The 26,829-nt window shown below is 39.4% G+C and overlaps 1 protein-coding gene across 1 annotated transcript; it reads right to left on the bottom strand.

The window, feature by feature from the left end:
* Nucleotides 1-385: 385 nt before the first annotated feature.
* DIRAS2 (DIRAS family GTPase 2) lies at nucleotides 386-26,194 on the bottom strand. The gene is made up of 2 exons (XM_029203885.1): nucleotides 26,144-26,194; nucleotides 386-1,021 (listed from the first exon to the last, which is right to left on the bottom strand). The coding sequence occupies exon 2, from the start codon at nucleotides 983-985 to the stop codon at nucleotides 386-388; it is 600 nt and encodes a 199-aa protein (XP_029059718.1). The 5' UTR covers nucleotides 986-1,021; nucleotides 26,144-26,194.
* Nucleotides 26,195-26,829: the final 635 nt, after the last annotated feature.

Genomic DNA, 26,829 nt, shown 5'->3' with positions numbered 1-26,829 from the left:
CTTGCAGCTCTGGGTTAACATGCTCTCACATGTATGCAGATAGTATTTCCCCCTATCGGCACACGCTGCTTCCGAGGGCACAAGCCCTCATGCCTCCTGATGGCGAACGATGCCTCCAGAAATGTCTGGCACCCCATTCGGTTCCCTGTGATGCTGAGCATGTTAGTTTTCATTTTAAGCATTTGTCAGATTCCCTGATTCTGGAGAGGGGGTGCTTATTGGTGGTAGTGTAAAATGCCCTCTGAGGACAACAGCGCACATCTCGGTCAAAATGCAATATTTAACACGTGGGCATCTGACATGCTACCCTGACGACTGTGGGTTTCACGTGGAGGGGGAGGGGAGGAGAGGGAGACACACAATTGCTGCTCCCACGGGAGGGAGTTCACATGATCACGCACTTGCCCTTGAGCTTTTCTTTCCTCTTCTGCTGTTTGCTCTTTTTCCCATCGATCTGGAGGCTCACGGTCCTGCGCTTCTCCAGGTTGAGCAGCTCCTGGAAGAGCTCCTTCACATTGTGGTTGAGCTTAGCTGAGGTCTCCATGAAGGCGCACTTCCACTTGCGGGCCAGCACCTCGGCCTCGCTGCTCTCCACCTCGCGGTTCGGGCTCTCATCACACTTGTTCCCCACAAGCATGATGGGGATGCTCTCCACATCCCCTTTGATCTCACAGATTTGTTCATAGATGGGTTTGAGCTCCTCCAAGGACTGCCGGCTGGTGATAGAGTAGACCAGAATGAAGGCATGCCCTTTGGAGATGGACAGCCGCTGCATGGCAGGGAACTGGTGGCTGCCTGTGGTGTCCGTGATCTGCAGGGTGCAGATGCTCTTGTCACAGCTGATGACCTGCCGGTAGGTGTCTTCCACAGTGGGGATGTAGCTCTCCCGGAATGTACCTTTCACAAACCGCAAGACCAGAGAGCTCTTGCCAACACCACCTGCGCCAAACACGGCCACCCGGTAATCGTTGCTCTGCTCTGGCATGTTGCTTGAGGGCTCCAACGATCAACTAGGAAGCACCTAGCAAAGGAACCAGATGTTGTTTGAGAGAATTAGTAAAAGAAAAATCTAGGAAAAGGTTGCTTTACCCTCTCTTGATAGCTTAAAACAAAATTGAAATGGTACAGTTTGCTTTCACTTTCCCAACACAAGAACAATTCAAATTTCATTTTATAATTCTGTAATTCTAAATCCAATAATTATAGCTAATCCCCAGTTTTCAACAGGGCCATTGATCTACTGAGTGGCTAACTGGAGCCAGTCTATTCCTCCTTATTGGACCATGGTTCTGAGCAGCTTTGCTCTCACATCACCCTGTGCTCAGGGAAAAGATGCCAAGTCAGCCCAAGGGAAGCAGAATCCAGGAAAGGTAATGGGGAGATGGAAATTAACCAAGCCCCAACATACATACACACACACACACACACACACAATCACAATCACAGCAGATCTTTACTATTTAAACTGAAGTACTGTGAACACCCAATACACTGGTCATAATATGTAATTTTTTAAAAGTACAAGGAGGGGGTTAAAGGCAAGGAGAATGCAATTTTTACTCAGTGTTTATATTAACTCATGAAATCCTCACCAGCCTGCAGAACTGGTGTCATTATCCCTGTTGTGAAATGAGGAAACACAGAAGGAATAGGGAAATGTAATGTCCCCGACTTCACACAGCCAGTGAGAGGTGAGGCAGGGATGCAAACTGCAGTATCTCTGTCCCACAAGCAGCTGTCCCACAGGTTGCTGGACAGAGAGCTGGTCACAGGGGCCTGGGCACTACTCAGGCCATGGTGTGGACTCTCATTTAGCAGTAGAAGTTGACAGTTAACTAAGAAGCTTGGAGGGTCCTTTTATTAATCAAATTTAAAATGATTATGGGTGCTCTATTTTTAAGAATTATAAGAAGTCAAGTGTTACTAAGACAGTGATATAAACCACTATTAATGGTCATTAAAATGGAGTAGAATGGGGTTTCCCTTCATCACAAACATCACCCGTTTCCTGACATACAGATTATCAAACATCTTTCATCCCGTTCCTTCTTTGGTAAGAAAGGACATATGACATGCAAAAAAGTAGACAGTCAAGAAACAGCCAACATTTTTAAAACAAAGTAGACACGTAATACGGTAATGTGAAGCATGGAACCCATTTTCTCCAGGCAACATTGTGCTGACTTTCACTTTTCTAATCTTAGAGTAACCAAGGGACAGTAATAAAAGGCATTGCTCAAAGTCATTCTCAGAGACCAGTAAAAATTAAATATAATTAGCCAGGGAAGGAAATGGGTATGTGCAGCTAATGTCTACAGATCAGATCAAAGCCCAGGACTGTGGCATCTCATCTCCTGATTTTTTTTCTGAGTTCACCATGTACATCTGCCTGCAAATCTGCTCAATTAAATACTCAGCTGTTCTGTGCGCACTTGGTATCCCTAACCTTGCAAAAAACTGAAGAAGCATCTATATGTATAGACGTACATACATATATATTTATGTATGTATAACTGATTCTCTTTGCTGGACACCTGAAACTAACACAACATTGTACATTAACTATACTTTGATGTTTTAAATGGTTACAATTTTTTTAAAAAAAGAACAAACTGAACCCAAAGGAAGAAAAATGAAAGATTAGATTACAGTGGAAAGTAATAAAGAATAGAAAACCAACAGAAAAAATTAATAGAACCAAAATCTGTTTTTTTGAAAATATCAACAAAATTAATTTTTGCACTAGACTGAACAAACAAAACAGTGAAAAGACTCAAATTATTAAAATCAGGAATGAAAGAGGAAACATTACTGATCTTGCAGAAATGAAGATTACAAGGGCATGACCAAATGTAAGCCAACAAGTTAGATTCCTCAGATGAAACAGATGGAAACTACTCAAGTAGACACAAGAAGAAATCAAAAATATGAATAGAACTTTAATTGGATAGTAATCAAAAAACTATCTAAAAAGAAAATGCCCAGGTCCAGATGGCTTCACCTGTGAACTCCAGCAAACATTTAAAGAAGAATTAATACCAATTCTTCACAGTCTTCCAAAAAACTTAATAGGAGGAAACACTTCTTAATCTTTCTGAATCCAATATTACCCTGATACCAATACCAGACAAAGATGTCATGAGAAAACTACAGACCCGTTTCTCTTATGAATATAGATATAAAAATCAACAAAATACTAGCAAATTGAATCCATCAATATACAGAAAGATTATACATCATAACCAAGTAGAATTTATGCCAGCAATGCAAAGTTGGTTTCATATATATACATATATATATATAAAACATGTATATAACGTAACACACCATATCAATAAAAGACAAAAACCATGATACCTCAGTAGATACAAAAAGTTGACAAAATTCAGCACTCCATTATGTTAAAACAAAAATACTTAAGCCAGCAATGAAAGGGAACTTCCTCAACCAGATAATGGGCATATAATGAAAAATACCAAACTAACACAATACTTAATGGTAAAAGATTGAATGCTTTCTCCCTAGGATCAGGAAAAAGAGTTTCCACTCTTACAGCTTCTATTCAACATTTTACTGGAGGTTTTAACCAGGAGAATTAGGCAAGAAAATGAAATAAAACCATCCAGATTGGAAAAGAATGAAACAAAACTATATTGCAGGTGGCATGACTTTGTAGATAGAATATCCTAGGGACTCCACTAAAAACTATTAGAACTAATAAAATAGTTCAACAAGTTTTCAGAATATAATACCCATTTAAAAATTAATTGTATTTCTACACACTTGAAATGAACAATCTAAAATTAAGAAACTAATTCCATTTACAATATCATGAAAAAGAATAAGATACTTAGGAATAACCTTAAAAAGAAATACAAAATGTATACTCTGAAAGTTACAAAATATTGTTGAAAGAAATTGAAGACCTACATTAGTGGAAAGACACCCATGTTTATGTATCAGAGGACTTAATTTTGTTAAGATAGCAATAGTCCCTGAATCACCTACACATTCAATGCAATCCCTAAGAAAATCCCAACTGACTACTTTACAGAAATTGACAAGCTGATCCCAATATTCACAGGAAAATTCGAGACCCAGAATAGTCAAACCAATGTTGACTGAAAGAAAAAAAGAACAAAGTTGGAGAACACATACTTCATGATTTCAAACTCACTACAAAGCTACAATAATCAAGACAGTGTGATATTGGCACAGGATAGACAAATATATGAATGAAAAACTTCAGAGTCGAGAAATAAACTCTGACTTTTACAGTCAACTTATTTTTGAGAAGGATGTCAGAAAATTCAATAGAGAAAGAATAGTCTTTTCAACAAATGATGCTGGACAACTGATATTCACATAAAAAGGAATGAAATTGGATCCCTCCCTTATACCATATACAAAAATTAACTCAAAATGGATCAAAGACCTAAATGTAAGACCAAAAACTATAAAACTCTTAAAAGAAAATATAGGCATAAATTTGTGATCTTTGATTTGGCAATGGTTTCTTAGATGTGATATCAAAAGCATGAACAAGATTAAAAATAGGTAAATTTGATTTCAAGAAAGTAATAGGCAACCCAGAGAAAGGGAGAAAATTTCTACAAATCATATATCTGACAAGTGATTAATTCCAGAACATATAATAAACTCCTGTCATTCAATAACAGCAAGGAAAACCCAAAAACTAAAAATGAACAAAGCACTTGAATAGACATTTCTCTAAAGAAGCTATACCAATGGACAATAAGCACTTGAAAAGATACTCAACATTACTGTTACTAATTATTAGGGAAATGCAAATCAAACCACAATGAAATACCACTTCACTGCCACTTGGAAGACTTTAACAAAATCACAAATTAAAAAAAACAGAAAATAACAAATGTTAGCAATGTTGTAGAGAAATTGGAACCCCTGTGCATTGCTGGTTTCAATGTAAAGTGGTATAGCTGCTTTGGAAAACATTCTATCACTTCCTCAAAAGCTTAAACAGAATTACCATAAGGCCCAGTGTTTTCCATAATTCTATACCCATGGGAAATGAAAACATAGCCACACAAAAAATTGTATGTGAATATTCATAGCAACATTATTCATAATAGCCAAAAAGTGGAAAAAACCCAAATGTTCACCAACTAATGAAGGGATAAGTAAAATGTGGTAGATCCATACAATGAACTATTATTCAAGAATAAATAGATATGAAGTACTGATACATGCTACAGCATGGTTGAGCCTTGAAAATATGATGCTAAATGAAAGAAGCCAGTAACAAAAGACCACACATATTGTATGATTCCATTCATATGAGACATGCAGAATTGCAGATTTATAGACAGAGAAAGGATATTTGTGATCGCCTAGGGTTGGGGTGACATGGGCATTGGGGAGAAATGGGAAGTGACTGGACAGAGTTTCCTTTTGAGTGATGAAACATTCTAAAACTGACTGTGGTAATGACTGCATGACCCTGTGAATATACCAAAATCTACTAAAGCGTATACGTTAATTGGGTGAATTATATCTCAATAAAGCTGTAGTTTTAAAAAAGACATTGTATAGGGCAGCATTCCACTGTATGTGATAACATTGTCTACTGATTCTGAAACTGATTCGGTGAGAGAAATAATGTGCTAAACGTTAACAGGCTTGGCTTTATTCCTAATAGCCAGATGATGGAAAAAACACACATCTTCACAGTAGAAATGATAAGCAAAGAATGGAATATTCATACTATAAAAAGAAATACACTGAATTAACTTATTCATACCATAAGAAAAAGCAAAAAAAAAAAGAAAAAAGAAAAAAGAAAAAGCAACACAAAGAACAATACAAAGAATAATACATGCAACAACCTGGTTGAATCTGACAGTTAAGATGTGCTAGGCAGCCTGCTGGGTGCTAGAAATGTGCATATTTTCACATGGGTGGTGGTTACAAAGGTGTTAACACTACACTGTTATAAGGTGGTTATACAGATTATTCTGAATGATTTTATTCTTTTAAAATTATCATGGAAATAAAATCACAATTTTTTTTAAAAACTGGGAAATCTAATAGGATTCATTCTCAGACCCCAGTTAAAGGAATACTATTGTTAGAGTTCAAGTATGATAGACCTAGAAAGTAAGGCTTTGATTTTGGAGACTAGGAAGTTGTTCAAAGATAGGGATATTGAATAACATTCCCCAAACTGAGAAGGAACTTCGAGACTGAAAAATGAAGCAGGCAACTCCATAAAGTAGAATTATGAAGTTTATTGAAGTGAATTTACATACAGGTTGGATCAGGCAGACAGCAATCCAGAAGCATTCACAGCTGCACTCCACCCTGCTGAGAGGGGTACAGGGGAATTTAAAGGGGCCAAAGTGAAATATAGAATCTGACTACCAAATGAGAAGCATGTCTGTACCTGTCAGGAACCGGGAATTTTTCCTCCCCAGCGGGGGTCTCATGAACATCTGTGCCAGCAAAGGCACTCTTCCAGTTTTCATATCAGATGAAGGCAAGGGTAGAAGTTGACAGGAAATTTATCTGGCTTGGATGTATTCTTTGTGAGTTAGGCAAAAGCTCAGTCATGCAGAGAAGAGAAGGGGTAGGATTGCAGAACTAAGATGGAGCTGAGAAAATGGAGTCAGTGTGGCTCAGCCGCACAGAAGTAAAGGAAGATTGGCAAAGTTTCAGTTAAGTGGTGTTGGGGAGTACAAGTCATTCTGCATTGGGTATGAGAGTGACGAGATGAGACGGCTACAAAGACAAGAAGTGTAGATTTCTCTTTAAGGAAATTTGGAGATTAAGGAAAGGAGAAGGGACAATTGGCAAAGGTTAAGGTAAGGGTAAGACGGGTGGGAAAGAGTATCTGTATGGGTCTGCTGATGGATATCTGATGGAGCAAATGTGGAAAAAAACAGGAGCCCCTGGGATTCAGGATGCACACACAGAAGGTTGGTCTTCAGGGAGAGAAGGAAGGGTAGGTGATGGCAGAGGAAGTCCCAATTAAACCTTCCCAGACCAACCCTGCTGTTCAGCTTAAAAACTTTAAAAACAAATAAATTTAAAAATAATGATATAATGCATGTGCTTGGTTAAAAAAAGAATAAACAAAATTGTAAAATACTCTTTTATCCACACCCAGACCCCTTCCTTCGGCAGCCCTAGTCTCTCTTTCCAGAGATATCCACTGTTAAAAAGAATGGAAACTCAGTTGTTTCCTGGTGTTCACGGTTAAATTTTAAATAATGCACTCATTGCTTGAATAATAGATCTTAATGTCTTGACTTACTGACTTTGGAACATCTCTCTCTATGAAATTAGCACTATTACCTTCCTCCATTGCCTAATTTTGTTAGGTATACTCTGTTTTTAAAGTACATACCAGTATTTGTGTTTTCCAGATATAATATTTGCAATTAGTTTCAAAATTTAAATTGTCTTCTGTGGTTCTTCTACAGGTTGTTTCTAAACCCTATCAATAAACAGCATTAAAAAGACTTTGTAAAGATTTTTCATTGCAGAAGTAGACAGGACTGGACCCACTGAGAGGGAAAGGTTATTTCCATTAAACTTTGCTGATTGCATAATTTTCTGTGTCAGCAACACTGGAGTCTTACTTTTTCTAGCTTTTTTGTTTGTTTTTTGCTTAAGTAATACAACTTTTGTATTTCAATTTATCACCTTCCTTGGACTCATTTTACGCTTTGGTATAAACATTACTGATAACTTCTTTTAGATGATGTTAAAATTTCTGAGCTCATGCCCTCACTTGATTGATAGAATTCTGCAGTCAAACTAAGGTCAAATTCTTTTTTCTTCAGATTTTAAAAATTATTTAATTTTATCATCCATGGTTACTGACATGAAATCCAAAGCCAGTACGATATTCGTTCCTTTGTAGCAAAGTTGTATTTTTCCCTTCTCTTTGGCAGGGTTAGGATATTCTCTTTATTCTGGGAGTCATGACATTTCACTAGGGTATATCTAGAACTGCTTTTTAACTATGGTGGGTTTTTTGTGGGGGCAGGGGGGTGAAGTAGATGGTTAAAAACATAACCCTTTCTGCAGCTTGGGAAATTTTTCTTTTTCTTTTTAAAATTACATCATCCCAATCCCTATATCTTTTTCCTCTTTCTGAAACTTGTATTACAGGATGGACCAAGTATACCTGTTCTTGATTTCTCAAAATCTTTTCCTTATGTTGTCAATAAACTTTCTTGTACTCTGATATTTTTCTTTTTTAGAGAAGCACTTTGTTATCTCAGGAAAGGTGATACGATGCAGAATTTCAATAAGAATGCTAATTGAGATTTGTTGCTGCTATTCTTATCTGAGATACCTCTAGTTCCATTTTTTCACTGTGTTCCTTCTCTTTCATATGGTTGGCTTCACCATATGTCTGTTGGTCTCTTGTAGCCCACTGATTTAAAGAAGAATCATATTGGCTGGGAAAGGCAGCTAGAGTGCGTTCTCTTGATGCGCAGATCTGTTCACCAACAGCCTAGTCCCTATATAGGAAGGTTGTCTGGAATGACTTTACATATACCCTGCTACTTTCCTTTTCTTGAACTTGTTTGGACTAAACTGTCTCTACAGTCCCTTACACTTCTAAAAAGCATATACATAAACAGACAAATGAAGGAAAGTATCAAGGAAAGGCAGTAAACTATCCATCCCAAAATATCATAAAATATAAAAATATGTGTCTTATAATAAAGATTCAAAATGAGACATTTTAAATACTGAAAATCAGGTTAGAGATGCAATATTTCGATTTATAAGAAGTATATATTTGGTCATTCAGACGACCAAAATGTATTTCTCATATATATATTTGGTCTTTGTCTATGGTTCCTGGCTCACAGCTCCCAAACCTCTTCGAATTTCATGAGTGGTAAGAGCAGTGGGAGCATCTTTTGTTAAAATATTTGGCCTCTTGTCCTTAGCTCCTAAAAACACTTCAGAACCATAAAGGTGTAATATGAGTGTTTTGTTATTCATAACAAGCCCCTTTCCATCACCTGGGTTGAGGTTAATAAGGTGACTTTGGGAAAGTACTTAAAGACTAGGGTTTGGTTGCCAGGATAACTAACCAACTTTCAGCCCCACCTCCCACCTCCTGGGAGGAGAAGGGGAGGAGAGAGCTTGGAGGTTGAATCAGTAGCCAATGGCCAATGATTTAATCAATCATACCTGTGTAATGAAGCCTCCACAAAAACTCAAAAGGACAGGATTAGGGGAGCTTCCAGGTTGGTGAACACATGAAGCCATGGGGAGAATGGTGCACCTAGAGAGGGCATGGAAGCTCTGTGCCCTTTCCCCATACCTTCCCTATACACCTCTTTCATCTGGCTGTTCCTGAGTTGTATCCTTTTATCATAAACCAGTAATCTAGTCAGTAAAATGTTTTCCTGAGTTCTGTGAGCCACTTTAGGAGATTAATCAAACTTAAGGAGGGGCTAGCAGGAACCTCTGATTTACAGCTAGTTGGTAACAACCTGGACTTGGCAAGTGGCATCTGAAGCAGGGAACAGTCTTGTAGGTGAGCCCTCAACCTTTGGAGGCTGATGCTATATCTGGGTGATAGTGTCAGAATTCAGTCAAATGGAAGGACATCCAGCTGGTGTCTGAAGAATCGTTGGATGTGTGGGGAAACCTCCTCCACATTGTAATTGGGTGCAGAATTATCAGAGGCTTATCCTAGGCCCACCTAGGATTGTAGGGAAAATGGACCTTGATTTCCTGAGTCACAAAAGTTGCCTATTCAAGTATCCTTTGGAAGACACATTAAATTCACGTGCATGAGATTAAAAATAAAAAAAGAAGAACAAAGAAGCAGCAGCAGCTCAGGTAAAACCACCATCTTTATCTGCATTATACCCTGAATTAAGCCTGCTTCAAAAAACAAATAATTGAAACAACAAGGTGCTACTGTATAGCACAGGGTCTTATATCCAATCTCCTGGGATAAATCATAATGGAAAAGAATAGTAAAAAAAAGAATATATGTGTATAACTGAGTCACTTTGCTGTACAGCAGAGATTGGCACAACATTGTAAATCAGCTATATACTTCAATTTTAAAAAATCAATGACAAATGCAGGAAAAAAAAAACAAACAGTTGAAACCAGAGAAAAATCATAGATTACAAGAATTCAGCTGTCAGCCTTTGGGAAAGCCGGACAATCTAGTATACTATCCTGCCAAAAAGTCCCATCAACAGTCTGAGATAAAGGGCACCTTCATTTCCTGAAGTTTATACAGGCTATAACTGCTCAGTTTTTGCCTTGGTTTTCCACAATGCTTTCTCCTCAAGTAGATTTGTCTTCATTACAACATTTAAACTTTATTACCTTTAAGCAAATTCCATACTTAAAGTTGGTACTTGAGAGCCTACATTTAAAACTACTACTAATAAAAGGCAAATGGGTCATTTAAGTAAAAATAAGGACTACTGCTGATACTACAGCATAAATAAGTATAACAAAAAGAAATTAACAATTTTTAACAGAACTTACATTCTCTAGGTAAGAGAGTGTACTTTGACATATTTTTAGAATCTTAATTTAATTAAGGATCCATTTCACGTACCTTCTTAGCTGAACATAAAAAATGAGAGATTTATTAGTGAGAAATGCCTGCCTGATCATAAAGAAGAGTTAAATATCCATGGCTCATCCTTCTCCAGAGGAGCAGAATCCTTGTTTCAGGAATCTTGTTTCATAGTGTTATGGAGACACCCACCCTAGCAATATTAGTGCAGGTGCTAAGCAGGTGACACATCTGCACCCAGATAATGGAGCCCCCATCCCACACATGGGGGGAATCCTTAGGCACTCATCACAAGACTCCTAATATCTGCAACAATGAAATAGAGAACTTGTAACATTTCTTGGAATGGAAGGGGGTAGAATAAATTTTTCTTTAAGAGTTTCATTACTGAGAGGCAAATACGCCCACAGCTTAGGCACAGAAATACAGTTCACTGATGTTTGTCTAAAACTATTCCACTTGGGGAAAATATGACGGCCAAGAAGCCCAAACAGCCAAATTAAATGCACTTAGTGACATTTTTCAGACTGCCAAGAGCCTATGTTTGGGCCATTTTCTGCTTATTTCTTTTCTATGTGGGTAAGAGAAGTAAAAAGGTAAACTATGTGGATTAAAAAGAGTATTGTCCTAGTCAAAGGATCAGTTACCGAGTTTGACCCTGAATGCCCAATGCAGCATGATAACCATGGGGGGAAATAAACACCAAAAGATGAAGACAACTGGAGGATGCAAACTCTGCCAGCAAGGAGAAGAAATTGTTCAAAGCCAGGGGTGATGGCTTAAGGTGCTGCTGTGTGCAGCCTGGGGCCCTTCCTTCACTGTCAACCTATTGGAACATGATTCTATACGTGTACTTGGTTAGGTAGATTTCTAGTTTTAGCCAAATGAAAGTTTACAAACTTGGCAAGTGGATAAAAAAGATTCCTTCACGCAATCATGAACTAGTTTGTTACTCATGCTTTTGGCATTATATCTAAGAATCCATTGCCATCATGAAGATGTACCTCTACATTTTCTTCTAAGAGTTTTATGGTTTTAGTTTTTATATTTAGGCCATTGATCCATTTTGAGTTAATTTTTGAATATGGTGTGAGGGGATCCAACTTCATTCATTTACCTGTGAACATCCAGTGTTCCAGCACTATTTGTTAAAGAGACAATTCTTTCCCCATTGAATGGTCTTGATCCCCTTATCAAAACTCAATTAACCGTAAATGTAAATTAGGCTTATTCCTGGACTCTTAAATTTATTCCATTGGTCTCTATGTCTATTCCTATGCCAGTACCACACAATTTTGTCTACAGTATCTTTATAATAAGTTTTGAAATCTGTAAGTATGAAGCCTGAGCTTTGTTCTTTTTTAAGATTGTTTTGGCTATTTGGCGGCCCTTGCGATTTGTTATGAATTGATAAATTGGACTTGATCAAAATTAGAAACTTTTGTGCAACAAAGGACAGTGTCAGGAAAGTTAAAAGAGAACCTGCATAATGGGAGAAAGTGTATCATATACCTGATAAGAATCTCATATCTAGAATATATAGAGAACACTTACAACTGAATAGTAAAAAGAAAAACCAATTAAAAAATGGATAAAGAACTTGAATATTCTCCAAAGAAAATATACAAATGGCCAATAAGCACATGAAAAGATGCTTAGCATCACTAGGTATCAGGGAAAAGCAGATCAAAACCACAATTAGATATCACCTCACACCCACCAGAATGGCTACTATCAAAAATCAAAACAAAACACAAACAGAAAATAACAATGTTAGGGAAGATGTGGAGAAATTAGAATCCTTGTGCAATTCGACTAGGAATCTAAACCAGTGCATCCACTGTGGGAAAACTTCAACAAAGAATTACCATATGATCCAGCAATCCTCTTGTGGGTATATACTCAAAATAGTTAAAACAGATATATAATTGCTATATAGATATACAACTGAAACAAGTGAAGAGATATTTACATACCCATGCTCCTGGAAGCATTATTCACAACAGCCAAAGCAACCTAAACGTCCATCAACAGATGAATAAACAAAATATAGTATATACACACAAATGAATATTATTCAGCCTAAAAGGGAAGAAAATTCTGGCACATGCTACGACATGGATGAACCATGAGAACATTATGCCAAGTGAAATAAGCCAGTCACAGAAGAACAAATAACATATGATTCCACTTACATGAAATACCCCTAGAATAGTCAAGGTCATAGAGACTGAAAGTAGAATGGTGGTTTACCAGGGGCTGGGGGGAGGGGAGAATGGGGATTAATTGTTTAATGGGTGCAGAGTTTCAGTTTTGCAAGATGAAAAGTTCTGGAGATGGATGGTGGTACGACAATGTGAATGTACTCGATGCCCCTGAATCGTACAATTGAAATGATAAATTTTATGTATGTATATTTTACTACGATAAAAATACATGGCCGTAAATGAAATATTTTTAGCAAAAACAAAACTATGAATTAAAAACCACGCTCATAACGTGAGCACAATGAGCAGCACTGGCAGAGCAGACAGTCCTTCTCCTGTGTCATCCACATTACACAGTAATAGCAATAAGGATCTAATCCAATCCCACCAGGCTAAAAAAGTCTAATTTCTTGAGAAGACCAATTAAATTTTGCACCTACTTCCAGGCCCTAATTTTATACTGATCAATGGTACTGTGACACATCACTCTTAGCCACTATGTTTAAAACTAAGCCCACAGGACTGCATTGTCCAGTACTGTAGCCACTTGAAACTCAGCTAGACTGAATTGAGATGTCCCGCACTGGATTTTGAACACTTAGTATAAAAAAGAATGTTAAATATTTCATTCATAAGTTTGATATGGATTACAGGTTGAAATGATATTTCATATATATTGGGTAAAATAAAACATATGATTTAAGTTAACTTCAGTTGTGTATTTTTTTAGATGTGATTACTAGAAAATACACAATTACATATGTGGCTCACATTGTTTATCTATTGGGTTGCACCACTGTAGAACAAATCTCTACACTTTTTTTAACAAAGTTTAACACATTATACTTAATCCGGTACGTTACAAAATTTAACTAAACTTGATTTTTTTTTTTTTTTGCGGTACGTGGGCCTCTCACTGCTGTGGCCTCTCCCGTTGAGGAGCACAGGCTCCGGATGCACAGGCCCAGCGGCCATGGCTCACGGGCCCAGCTGCTCCGCAGCATGTGGGATCTTCCCGGACCGGGGCACGAACCCGTGTCCCCTGCATTGGCAGGCGGACTCTCACGAACTGCGCCACCAGGGAAGCCCTAAACTTGATTTTTTTAAATGCTTAGAATCTTCTTCTTATTAATATTGAAAGGCAAAATGCCACAAGTCAATGGAAAAAGTTATTTTTCTGCCATAATAAAATATATAAAATAATATACCAAAATGCATGATGACAAACTAAAATGCATGCCTTTCTCAGAGTCCTGTATGAAGATAATTAGAAAACAATGCTGAAGGTGTAAAGAACCAATATTAGAAGTTTCACAGGGGAGATATTTACTAAACAGAGCAAAGCAGAAATATTTCAAACACACTTTAGCACATCTATTATTTGTTGGAATGATTCTCTTTCAATAATAAGATACTTATTCTTCTCTCGGTATCTATTTATTTGATTTTTCTCTCTTGGTATTTATTTATTTGTGTTTTCTCTCTCCCTCTCCCTCCAATATCAGTGCCATTAAGGCAGGGACCCCATGGAATTCACCCACCAGCACATTATTTTATCCAATCCAAGCCGGACACATCAGAAACACTTTAGCGCATGTTGATTATCTGCTGTTGAAATACATTTTTGTGAGCTGACCAAGGAAAATTGTACCAGAAAAGATCAATGAACTCTTTAAAGTAACAAAATCAAGTTTTGAAAAATCTACGTAAGAGTAACCACTCATAGGTTGGCAATGTCAAGTGAAATAAAAAATTACACGAGGATCTGTGGTGACATTATATAGACAGAACCAGAGGTAAATGAATTTATTGCATTGTTCATCAGTCAGTTCTTGCAGCAAAGAAGCTGAAGCCAAAAGTAGGCAGGAGCTTCTGGATATCATGCATTTGGATATTTTATTTTTTAATATATAGAAATAAGACCTTTACGATGTAGTAGATTCCTTACAATACTTTATAAGAAGATGAGGAACCACCATGAAAATATTTTCTACTACATGATGGTTCACTAGTCATCTTGCCGCAAAGAAAATATAAGTGTTGCAGAACTAAAAGGCAAGTCGTGTTTTTCTATTACATAAAAAGCAATTGTTCTACATTCATAACCATTTTCTGGGTGGCAGGTGGCTGTTAGTAGTATGCCACACAGCAGGTATTTTCCAAAAATAAGCACCCTTCTCCATCCCTGTAATAGAAAGATGACATTACAAAACATAAGGGAGGGATCAGTACCTGCTTTGGAAAAACAACTGTCCTATGGAGAGAGCATTTTGAAAAGAGATGTAATGGTGGAGGCATTTTTATACATGATTTTACCGAAAGCAATGCAAATGTTTCCCTTAAAAGCTCTCTTATCTGCACAATTAAAAACTTGAAAATCATCATTTTATCATCTTAAAAGTCTTTCGAATGAAAGGTTTCCATGGGTGTGAGTGCATTTGATCAAAATACATCAACGCAGTATCTTTCAGTTACATTTTGAGGAGATACAGTGGCCATCAGAGATGGCCAGAAGCCAGAGAAGGGCTCCCTGGCAAGCTGCTATTAGAGCAAAGATTTGAGATCAGTGATGGTATGAATTCTGAATACCTGGGAGGGGAAAGAACAGCAGGTGTAAACACAGATGCTAGCGTGACATGTTCTAGGAACAGGGAGGATTCTAGAATGGAGGGAGGGAGGAAGGTAGATGAGACCAGCAAGGTAATGGGCAGGGGATGGGGGGTGGTGTAGAGGCAGCTTTTACTGTGAGAAGGACAGGAGGCCATGGAGGGTTTTGGGCAGAGAAGTGATAGGTCTGACTCACACTGTGCCAAGACTTCCTTGAGGACTCTGAGGGGCAGGAGATAGTCAGGAGGTCCAGCCGGGGTGAGGGTGGTGGCAGGGGAGGTGGGTCAGTGTCATCACTCCTATTTAACAAGCCAGTAAGACTACCTCACACCTCCATCCTTGCTACCTCCCCCCACTCCCCACTATGATCACCCTCTCATCGGTGTCATTGGGTTTCACGTCTTTAGCTGTCATCCACATGCCAACAATGTCCAACTGCATACCCATGGGCAGGCTTCTCTCTTAAACTGCAGAGTCATATGTCTCTCTCCCTCCCAAACATCTCTACTTTGTTGCCTTGGGGACATCCCAAATATAATATGTGCAGAACTGAAACCCCTATATCACCCTAAACTGCTTACAATTTTCTTCATCTCAATCGGTACCCACATTCTCTCTCCAGCTGTCCAGGCCAAAACCCTTGGAGCCCTCCTGAACCCCTCTTGTTCTCTTGTACGTCATGTCCATCCCATCAGCAAAGTGTGTCAGCAGTATCTTCAAAACATGCCCAGACTTAGCCACAAATCATCTTCCCCACTGCCCTCACACTCTCGAAGCAACCGTCACCTCTTACTTGGATCACTGCCGCAGCCTCCTAAGTGGTTATTGCTTCAGGCCTTGAGCCACTTCAATCAGCTCCCCACTCAGACACCAGATTACATCGTTCCTGTGATTAAAACCCACTGGCTGCCCTGTCTCCCTGAGAGTAACAGGTGAAGGGTTCTGCCCCCACCCGTATTCTCACTTCCTACTATTTTGCCTCCCCAGCTCACTTCATTCCAGCCACATTTGTCTCCTCATTGCTACTTGGACATGCCTGCCATGCTCCTGCCTCAGGGCCTTTGCACTGGCTGTTCCCTCTACCTGGAGCACTCTTCCCCCATTACCTCCCACACACCTATGTTCACATGTCACTTTCTCAGTGAGAACTTCCCTGACCGCCTCATCTGAATTTACAGTTCTAGCCTCAACCCTGGCAGTCTTTAGCCTCTTCCTGCTTTATTTTTTTCCATAGCACATATCCCTTTCTGACACACTTTGCAATTTGCCTTTTTAAAACTGTGTTTATTTCCACTACATTATACGCTCCATGAGGGGTTTTATCTGTTTCATTCACTGCTGTCTCCCCAGTGCTTGAACACTGCCTGGCCCATAAAAAGTGCACAATAAGAATACGTTCAGTGCGTGAATGAATCTGCACTTTACTTCTAATGAACAAACTGGGAAGGCCAGGCCAAGCAATGTGCCTCAGGCGAGAGCAACGTGAGCAGAGACCTTGGGCTTCATCTCTACCTGGCATGCACCTGCAGTAGTTACCCCTGCTTTGGTGGTGGGCTGGACAGGATCTCAGACGTGGCTTCCAGGCTACAATGACAGAGGACTAGTGTGGACCATACCACTATATCAATGGCAGGGCAGTTCTGCCACTGGAGAGGTCTCGTCCACGGCCCTCTGCTACAGGAGTGTATTAACAAAGCTGGACAAAGACCATGTGAGGGCCCTGTGGAGACAGAGCCCTCCAAACATTCTAAGGAGGGTGGCATGAACATCACTGTCAGCAAGAGGAAAGTGATATGAGGTGAAGCTAGTAGAAGGGAGGCATGGCCAAGATCATATGGGCTTTCAGGGGGCAACCCACAGCCATTGAAGGGGTCTGGCTTTACCATATAAAGAGGACAAGAAGTCTATTATAATAAATTGGGCCCATTGGGATTGACATACACACACTACTATACATTAAATAGATAATTAATAAGAACCTGCTGTATAGCACAGGGAAATCTACTCAGTACTCTGTAATGGCCTATATGGGAAAAGAATCTAAAAAAAAAAAAAGAGTGGATATATGTATCCGTATAACTGATTCACTTTGCTGTACACCTGAAACTAACACAACATTGTAAATCAACTATACTCCAATAAAAATTTTTTAAAGTGGATGAATAAAATAAAATAAAATAAAAAGGGCCCAAAACAGACAGTTTAAACTAGCAGGAAAGACAGAAAACAGTTAAAGTGACATCAACAGCAATGAGTGATGGTTGGTGGAGGAAAGAGTTAAGACGTGGAGTAAGAGAGAATGAAGTGTCAAGGAAAACTCCTAAGGATTCCAACTGGTGGAACTGGAGAGCTGGGATAAGATCAAAGGCCAGGTTTTAGGGGAAAATCATGAGCTTGGTTTTCAGCAGACAGAGCACCAAGTGTCTTTGGGACAGTGAAGGGCTCACATCAAGTGGGCAAGTGGAAATGCATTCAGGGCAACTCTAGCATCGGAGGGGGGGGGGGGTTGGAATACACAGGTGGGAGTCATCTGTGCTGAGGTAGGGATTGATGCCAAGTCTATGGATCACATGGCTTGTAGGAACAGAGAAAAAAACAACAGGACTTAGAGACAGCCTCAGGAGACTCCAAACTGTACTGTTTGAAAAGGCAGTGGATCTGCAAAGAATTAAGAGAAGGAGTGAACAAATAGTAGAAACAAAAGCAACTGCACTGAAGGGCATTTTGTGGAAGCCAATGAAAGGGAGGACTTCAAAAAAGAGGAGGGCTTGACCATGTAAACTGGTAGGAAGACGTAAAGTACAGTGAGAACACAAAAGCACCTGCTGGTTGAGAAGCAATGAAGGTCACTGGTGACACTAGCAAGAGATGCTCCGAAAGCACCCTGGGCGGAAGCTAGATTGCCATAGGTTGAGGAGTGATCATGAGAATGCAGACATTGATACAGGCAGCTTGGAAATATTTCCTGAGACTGGTTGTGAATTGGTGGCTGAGTGGTACCCAGTTTTGATTAAATATAGAGACATGAACATGTTTAAATGTTAATGGGAAGGTAACAATATATTAGCAAGATAAAGTGTAAGTTCTGGGAGAGGCTCAAGGAGAAGTTGAGCAAGGATGCTGCAGAATCAGATTGCTGTGGTCAGAGAGAAGATTCTCTCTGGAAGTGGGAGAGCCTCCAGCACTGATGAGATCCCCTGTGACTGTGGGTGTGGAGCTTAAGAGGGGTGGAGGGAAAATACTGAAGTCACTTGGATGACATTTGAACATAAGGTGAGTGAGAAGACTAAACCAGAGGGCAATGCCCTTGGTGAGTGTAGAATATCCAGGAGTTCCAAAGCTGATGGAATGAGAAAAGGCAAGGGCATACAGTCGGGAATTGGGAACCATTAATCAGTGAATACATACTTGTGTCTGTTCTCTGGTTACTAGGCAGGTCAGCAAAATTCGCTGTAAAAGGCTATAGCTCCTGATGTGTCTAGAATCCAATGACAGACAGCATAACACAGGCCGTAGAACCAGCAGCCCTTAGCACCACTAGTCCTTAGCAGGCTTCAAGGCCAGTACCCCTGAAGTCATTACATAGATAAATAGCTCAAGACCAGAATGACAAAACTATCAAGCAGGGATATTCTTGCATACTCAAAACTGTGAGTTCAGTTACAGAGTCAGGACTGCCTGAGGGGAGATGAGCTCAGTCAAAGACCAGAGGAAAAGAATGCTCGTGAAGGAGGGAACATGGATTTAACCAGATACAAAATAGGGAGTCCTGTAGGTCTGGCTTAAAGACAAAGATGTAAAGAAAAAAGTTAATATTTTTAGATGAATTGGAGAGTGTACATACTAGGTAAATTAGGAAAAGCTAAAACTAAAGGCCAGAATTCCATCCAGAAGTAAAGTGCAACTATGAGACAATGGGCTTCATGCCAGGTTGTAATAGCAACCACCAACACAGCCCAGGAGTCCTGACCATCTAGCCAGTGTTGAGAGGTCCCAGACAAGCTTGATCTTTAAAACGTCTCTGATTTGGGTATCAGCGGCCCCATTTCACAGGTAAGGGAAGTGAGAACTTAGGTGGTTAAAGTAACAGTGCACTGATGCACAGCTAGTAAGTGGCAGAACCTGCATTCAACTCAGGTTTAGCAAACCCAATAAGACTTTCAGGCCAATCCAAATTAGAAACAACTGAACAAGGAGCTCTGGATTATGAAATGTTGGAGGAAGATTTTTTACACTAACATGTAATATTGCCAAGCAATTTTCAGAACATCTCGTATTTATTTTAAAAAATGTAACAATGATGTTAGGCAGGGAATAATGGATGACTGTGATGTTTTCTGATTCATCAGAAAGGTTAGAGATGCCTTATAAAAGGTCCACATCAAAAGCTGAACTCTGAGCAATGATACCAGGTGGCTAATATAACACCCGCTTGTAGGAAAACATGGGTTATACTTACGTCATGGATATTTGAATCAGTATTTTAGCATAGTCCCAATGCCAGGGGCAAAAGTGTCCTGATAAGGCTGACCAGTGAAGGGCCAGGCCACATGAGACTGTAGTCAGAGTAGGAATTCCGATTTTGCTGGTCTTCACAGGCCTTAGGAAAAGGCAATGAGATGATACAAAAATGTTTATGACTCACATGCCTTTCAATGCTGAGTTAAAGACTCACAGTTCCTAATTAGTACAAGCCCTGCAATTAAGGTTTGGGTCACACTGGTCATCTCAGGGTTGTAGACCAAGATCCCTGGGCCCCAAACCTGGCTTGTGTTTCCATAATGCAAACAGAACAGCTTCAATGGAACCTGGAATTGTCCTAAAGGACAGAGAGAAAATTCTCAGAATGTCCATATAAGAATGAAAATAGTATAAAATAATAATCAGTGTAAAAAAAAACCCAATATGTCATGTTTGGAAATGAGATTATATATATATATATATATATATATATATATATATATATATATGTCATATCCATTTCCAATGCATTAACTTGATCAGGCTCGTTTTTTCACATTAACTCACAGAGGCATCTTATACAACATGATCTCTGTTTCAATCACCAGAAATAGTCAAGAGCACAAATCAAATGGGAAAGGAGGGTTTGTACTGAAACATTTAGTATGTGTTACGAGTTTAGTGGTATCAGGTGTTAACAAAATGGTATCTAGGCAAAGAGGGATAGATATCAACTGACAGCTCATTAGTGACAGAAGCACGCACACACAAATGCAAGTGTGGTACCCAGTGTTCATGCAGATCCATATTAGTACATACGGATCCATATTGTGCTTTTTACCAGCTGCATAGAACTCCTGAGATGGTCCATCATTTATCAACCAGTTTCTCACTGACTACTTTCTTTGCTCAACAAACATATAATTATCTCATCACGTTTTGAGTCTACATGTAGACTAACTTCCTATAAATGGAACTACTGGATTAAAGTGTATGTGCATTTTAAATTTGGTAGAGATTGCCAGTTGCTCTCCAAAATTACCACCAATTTGCCCCTAATGGTGTGTGACAGTGCTAGTTCCCCGCACCTGGCATAGCCCCGTGGGCCTGGATTATCAATTCTTGGATCCTCCCCAATGTAACAAGAAGGCTGTTTCTCATGACTGTTTAAATTGCATTTATTTAATTTGTGTGAGACTGAGCATTTCTGCATGTGTTAAAAGTAATTTGTATCTTTGAGACCTGCATGATCCTGTGCTCTGCTCAGTTTCCTATTAGTTTGCAATGATCGTATCTGTCCTATTTCAAGGCGGTCATTCTCAAGCTGTGTTCAGCAGACCAGCATTGTCCCCCTCACCCGGGACCATGCTCCAACTGCCATTGCCCCACTGAATCAGAGTCTCTTGGGTTGAACCCAGCAATCTCAGGTTTAACCACCCCATCAGGTGATTTGACTGCTCAAAATCTGAGACCTACTGTATTAAGGAAATTAGACCTCATCTTAAATAAGTTGAAAATGTTTATTCCCAGCTGCCATTTGTCCTTCGATATTGTTTCTTTTTCCTGGACAGAAATTTTAAATTTCTGAGAAGCCAAATTTAACAAGCTTTTCCTCTTTAGAATCCCAGTTTGGTATCATCCTTAGAAAATTCTTCCCTACTCTGAGATCATTAAACATTCTCTATATCTACATTTTCATTCTTTATGTTTAAATAGTTGCTCCAACAATCTGATTTATTTCTGCATCTTGAAATGGATGGTATATTTAGAGGAATTTAAATTAACATTTAAAAGAAGGGCAGAACAAAGAAGAGGTGCCCAGGGTGCCATCTGTAAATCTACTTGGAATAATCAAAAATATATAAACATGTGGTTGTCATGATATCCTGGAAAATTTAGATTCTTTTCAAAATCTAGGTCACCCAGTCATTTCTATCATTCAACATTTCCAGGCTCTTTTTTCCTTGCATAGAGCTTACATAGACCTTACATAGATGTACACTTACATACACCTCACAAAAACAGTAAGGTCAGTTTTCCATTTTGCGATGCCCTCCCACTACTCTGTGGTCAAGAACACAATGCAGCCCAAAGGGACCTCAAAAGAGAAGCACAATTCTTCTTTAAGTGTAGGGGACTATTCCACAAACACTTTTCTTTAAATCTCAGGGGACTATTTCAAGAAGGCATTGATATAACCCGTTGCTCTTATGGGTGTATATGTAAGTGGAGGGGGGAGGGGGTGGCAGCTGGGTGGTGGTGTTGGGGAGATAAGTTCAAGTACCAAAAGGAAAATGCCTTTGAGCTGGATTTTTAATGTAACAGAGACCTGAGAGAACTCCTGACTTTGCTCTGGATGCAGAGTCCTGGATACTGATCATTTTTCCTCTTTGCTCAGCATCATCTGAAGATAAACTCCAAAGTCAGAAGTCACAGAGGTGCTCCAATAAAACACCTCTGAGTGTAAAGAGGACATAAGTTACCCCTGCAAAGCCTTCTCTGTCTAAATGCTGATGAATATCTGTACTCTTCTGGAGCCCAGCTTCAGAAGTTAAGGGGTGTGGGGGGAAGAGGGATGAGGGAGAGAGAAAGACACAGAGAGACAGACAGAGACACACAGAGAAAGACACAAATTACTACAGGGAGGCCTAATGGAGTGTTCCTCTGTTCTCTTATTTCCTCAGAAAAACATCACTTTCCAGACATTAATTAGTTTTAGAAAAACAGTGCATAAACTCCTTTCATACAGAAAAAAAGCTCTCTTTAAAGGTCCTGTTATGATTTCCAGGGCGGAAAGCCATGCAATGGAAATGGTACCCAGCACTCATTGATCACACAAGCTATCCAGAGACTGGGTGAAGAAACTGACATCTTTTCATTAAGGTATTCATTTCTGTGTTTCAGGAAGTCAGTACTCATGGATCAGTCAATTATAAAGCATTACCTTTCACCAAACTTTGTTTAATGGTGTTGAAATAGATAGATACGAACAAAGATATGCATGCTAGTGAAGGATAATATTAAAAGATCTAAATACTAGCTCACTAGTTATCTATTGATTTTACAGTAGGTTTGCTGCCACTTGCCCAGTAAAGTAATTTAAATATGAAAATTGAATGATCTCCAATGAGGCATGGGACCTCAGGGACTGGACCAAAGCAAACTTGGTGCAAAATGGAAATGCTCACCACTAAGTCCGCTCCCTTTTTTTCTGCTACAGTAGATCTCTAGGCTGCCTGCAGGTTGAATTCACATCTACTGGTTATTTTTTATAAAACCAGGGGTAGTATTTGACCCAATCCTCTTGTTTTACTGATAAAGTAGTAAAAATAGGTTCAAGACTGCACAACTACTTAATCGCAGGGCAGGGTAGGACACAGGTCTTATAGCAATTTGAGATCATTTATATATTTATTTTTGATAGTGTGTAACCAGTTTAATTTAATATTTCAGCTTTTAAATTGTTTTGTCAAAAGGTTAACGTTCTATAGTTGTGCTGGCCAATATAACAGCCTCTAGCAACATGGGCTATTGACCTCTGGAAACATGGCTAATCGGAATTGAGATGCTCTGTAAGTGTAACACTTAACACAAAAAATGTAAAATATTAGTATTTTGTATTGACTACAACTTTAAATGGTCATTTTTTTATATACTGGGTTAAAGAAAGTATATTATTAAAATTAATTTCACCTGTTTATATTTACTTTTCTATTGTGACTACTAAGACACGTTAAATTATGCATGTGGCTCAAACACTTTATTTCTATTGGATGGTACTGATTTATGGGAAAAAACTGCACTAAGGAGAGAGCTACAGCAATCTTCCTTTCCTGAATTTGCTAGTGACAAGAGCAAAGGAGGAGAGGATGAGACGGCATTTGTTCCGAGTACTTTAAAAAGTACTTACCTGGTCAAGGAAGACAGACTTGCAAGCCACATAATAAAAATAAAAACTAAAACATAATTTGAAATCAAATAATTTTTACATTAATCCTTAAATGTGCATGCATGTGTCAATTTTACTTGTAAAAGAATGTTAGCAATTGTGACAACATGACAATCACCACCTCCCCTTTTAAGAGCAGCTATTTTCCTAGAAAAATCAGAACCAAAACCATTGTCCTAGAAATCAGCTCTGCCTTTAAAAAGACATCTGTCCATTATAAACATCCATACCAAGTACATAAATAAATGATTAATATCTGGATGATAAACAGATGATAGACAGACAAGACAGACAGATAGACTCAATTCACCATATAAGCGGGAATGGGGCACCATGGTCATCTGAACTGAATGTTACAGGTCAGCACTGAGCCCATTTTAACTTAAAACAGCTGGCAGGCAGCCTCCTCACCCAGACAGGCAAATGTTCCTCTTTGTAACAAAGAAATTCTCTACTGCAAAAATTGACTTCCTTTATCTTGGGGGAAAATAATGATTTTGCCTAAATTAATGTTATTTTCCAATATACTAATATATATCAACTATGGCCATAAAATTAGAAAAATGAACGTATGTTTATTATCACAGCTACACTCTTTTGAAAAAAAGAACCCTGTTATTTTTCAAAGGTTTTAGTTTTTCAATAAGATATGCAGGTATTAGATTAGAGACAGTATTTACTCCTGAAATAATACATTTCTAATAAAGTCTGGTGTGGTTTCTAGGAGATGCACAGCATAAAATGAATAAAGTCTTCTCTGTTCTCATGGTGAGATGGCACTGCTGATTGCTGAGAATGCTAGCTTGCTAGACACAAGCTTCAAAGGGACTTCTACAACTTGGAATTCAATTCAGGTGTTTTCTGAGTCTCTTCTTTGGAACAACTCTATTAAAGATGTAACAAGAAAAGATTCTGGAGGTTTCTGCAATAACCGTGCACATATATTTGCCATCTTGCAGAGATAACTGAGCAGCAATACTGTGCGATGGTGGAGACAATCACCTCTCTCTCCCCTTCCTTCCTGTGTTCACCAGGCACCATGGTCCCTATTACCAAATTAAATGCCATGTGTTAAATGGGATGAAAATGCTTCCCTGCTTTGTGTCTTCTGTTTCTATAAAATGAACTATGGATTTTCATTTACCTCAGCCCATAGGATCTCCTGCATTTCCAGAGATAGAATTCTTGACAATTTGCAATTTCAGGCAACAACCAAAAAAATAGTATTCCCCCACAAATTTGTTAAATTTATTCTAATTTTATCCTCCTCTTTTCTCTCCCTCCCACTCCACCTCTTCGAATCCAAATGCCACTGGAAAAGAAGTGCATTTGGACTGATTTGGAATGTAAAATTCTCCAGCCTTTTACTGTTACCTAGAAAATCTTCCTTAAAAAGAATATATATATATTTTTTAAGTTTTTAGTTCAAAGCAAAAAAGGTCCCCTATGCTAAGACTGGCTTCTCACATGTTAGGGGGTCATTCAAAAAACAACGTGGGCAAATATGTAGAATAAATTCCTAAGGAAGGCAAGCTGTGTCACTGCACAGTGGGAAGAAACAATTCCACCACAACGGTGTATTTCACCATTCAATGAATGTAACATGATTCACAGAGCTTCTAGTTTTAAGTCTCCCAAACCCCCATAGAACGTGAATAGGAGTTTTAAAGGAGGAAAACAGCATTTTTCAGGACGGAAGACTCAGGCAGGTTCCCACATGGTGAGAAGCCAGCAATGCTTTGCAGGCGACCCCGGGAGCTGTCAGCAGTCATTGTCATCTTAATGGGAACCACAATCTTACAACTAAAGATGGGATGCGGCGCCTTTCCCATCTTCTGTTCTTACAACAACGAAACAGGAAAAAAACACTTGTAACGTCATGAAACACATTCTTTAAAAGGAGAATTAAAATATTTAGCCAAGTCTCAGCCAAGCCCGCGAAGGGCTCCGGTCTAGTAGGAAAACACGCGGAAACAAAACAGCAGCCCCTAACGTGCCTCGCATTTCACTCACTTTGGACCACATCTTTTCAGGACTTTCCTAAATCCATTAAATCAACTTCCACATTAATAGAAACACCTGCACTGTAGCATTTTCTAAAACACGAATTCCTGCTTTGGAAGGAACCCCAAATAATGTGTAAGGTGCAGATTTATTTTTAAGGACATGTTTTAGAAAAGTGTGCCAACATGCTCACCCTCCCTGACAAGGATACAGAAATGCAGCTTTTTCCCCTTATATTGCTGACTCGCCCCCCCAGATAGCGTCCCTTCTCAGGGGCTGGCAAACAAGGATGCCAAAGCCGTCGGTGCCCCAGTGAAGAAGCAGCGAAGCCACAGCAAAGGAAGAGAAATCGGTTACCTGAGGATGAACACAACTCTGCTCAGGGCTTCTTCCGAGCTCGCCTCGCATAGGACAGGGCAGCGCAGGCTGTGAGGATGAGGGCTCCTCCCGCAGGCAGGCGGGGCGCGCGCTCCCTCGCGCCGCCGTGACGATGCTGTCAGCTGCTCGCCCGCCCGTGCGCCCCGCGCCCCCGCGCACCTGCGCCGCCCAGCCCGGGCGGGCCCGGGGTGGTCACAGCCGCCCCACAGTCCTCCAGCTCCCCCTCCTTCTTCCCCCTTCAATCTCGGACTTCTCAGCTGTGCCAGCTGCTGCAGCGGCAGATGCTCCTGCTTAAATGGCGTCTGCTCGCCTCCAAAGAGCTTTTAGGTGCCACCTACTGCGTGCTCCTGGAATAGATGGTCAAGACTGGAATTCTCAGCGAATTCGATGAGTTAAAATAATTTCATTGAAAGTGCACCAGATTCTTTTGTTTTAGTTGTTCACATTACCAGCTATAATTACTACTAAACGCGTAAGGCTCTCTTTCAGTGTCCAGCTACTAAATTAAAAACCTCATTTATAAGGCAGATGAAATCGGGCCATGATGAACAGCCAACCACACACTGCAGATTAATACATTCTAATTTAATAGGCTCCTGTAACAATCTGGGGCTAACACTGCTTTTACACTGAGTAGTTTCACATCAGTATTTCAGGGAAATAAC

This window comes from Monodon monoceros, unplaced genomic scaffold, assembly GCF_005190385.1.
Source record: "Monodon monoceros isolate NGI ecotype Baffin Bay Population unplaced genomic scaffold, NGI_Narwhal_1 Super_Scaffold_5, whole genome shotgun sequence".
Classification (NCBI taxonomy): domain Eukaryota; kingdom Metazoa; phylum Chordata; class Mammalia; order Artiodactyla; family Monodontidae; genus Monodon; species Monodon monoceros.
This window is presented reverse-complemented; position numbering and strand designations above follow the sequence as displayed.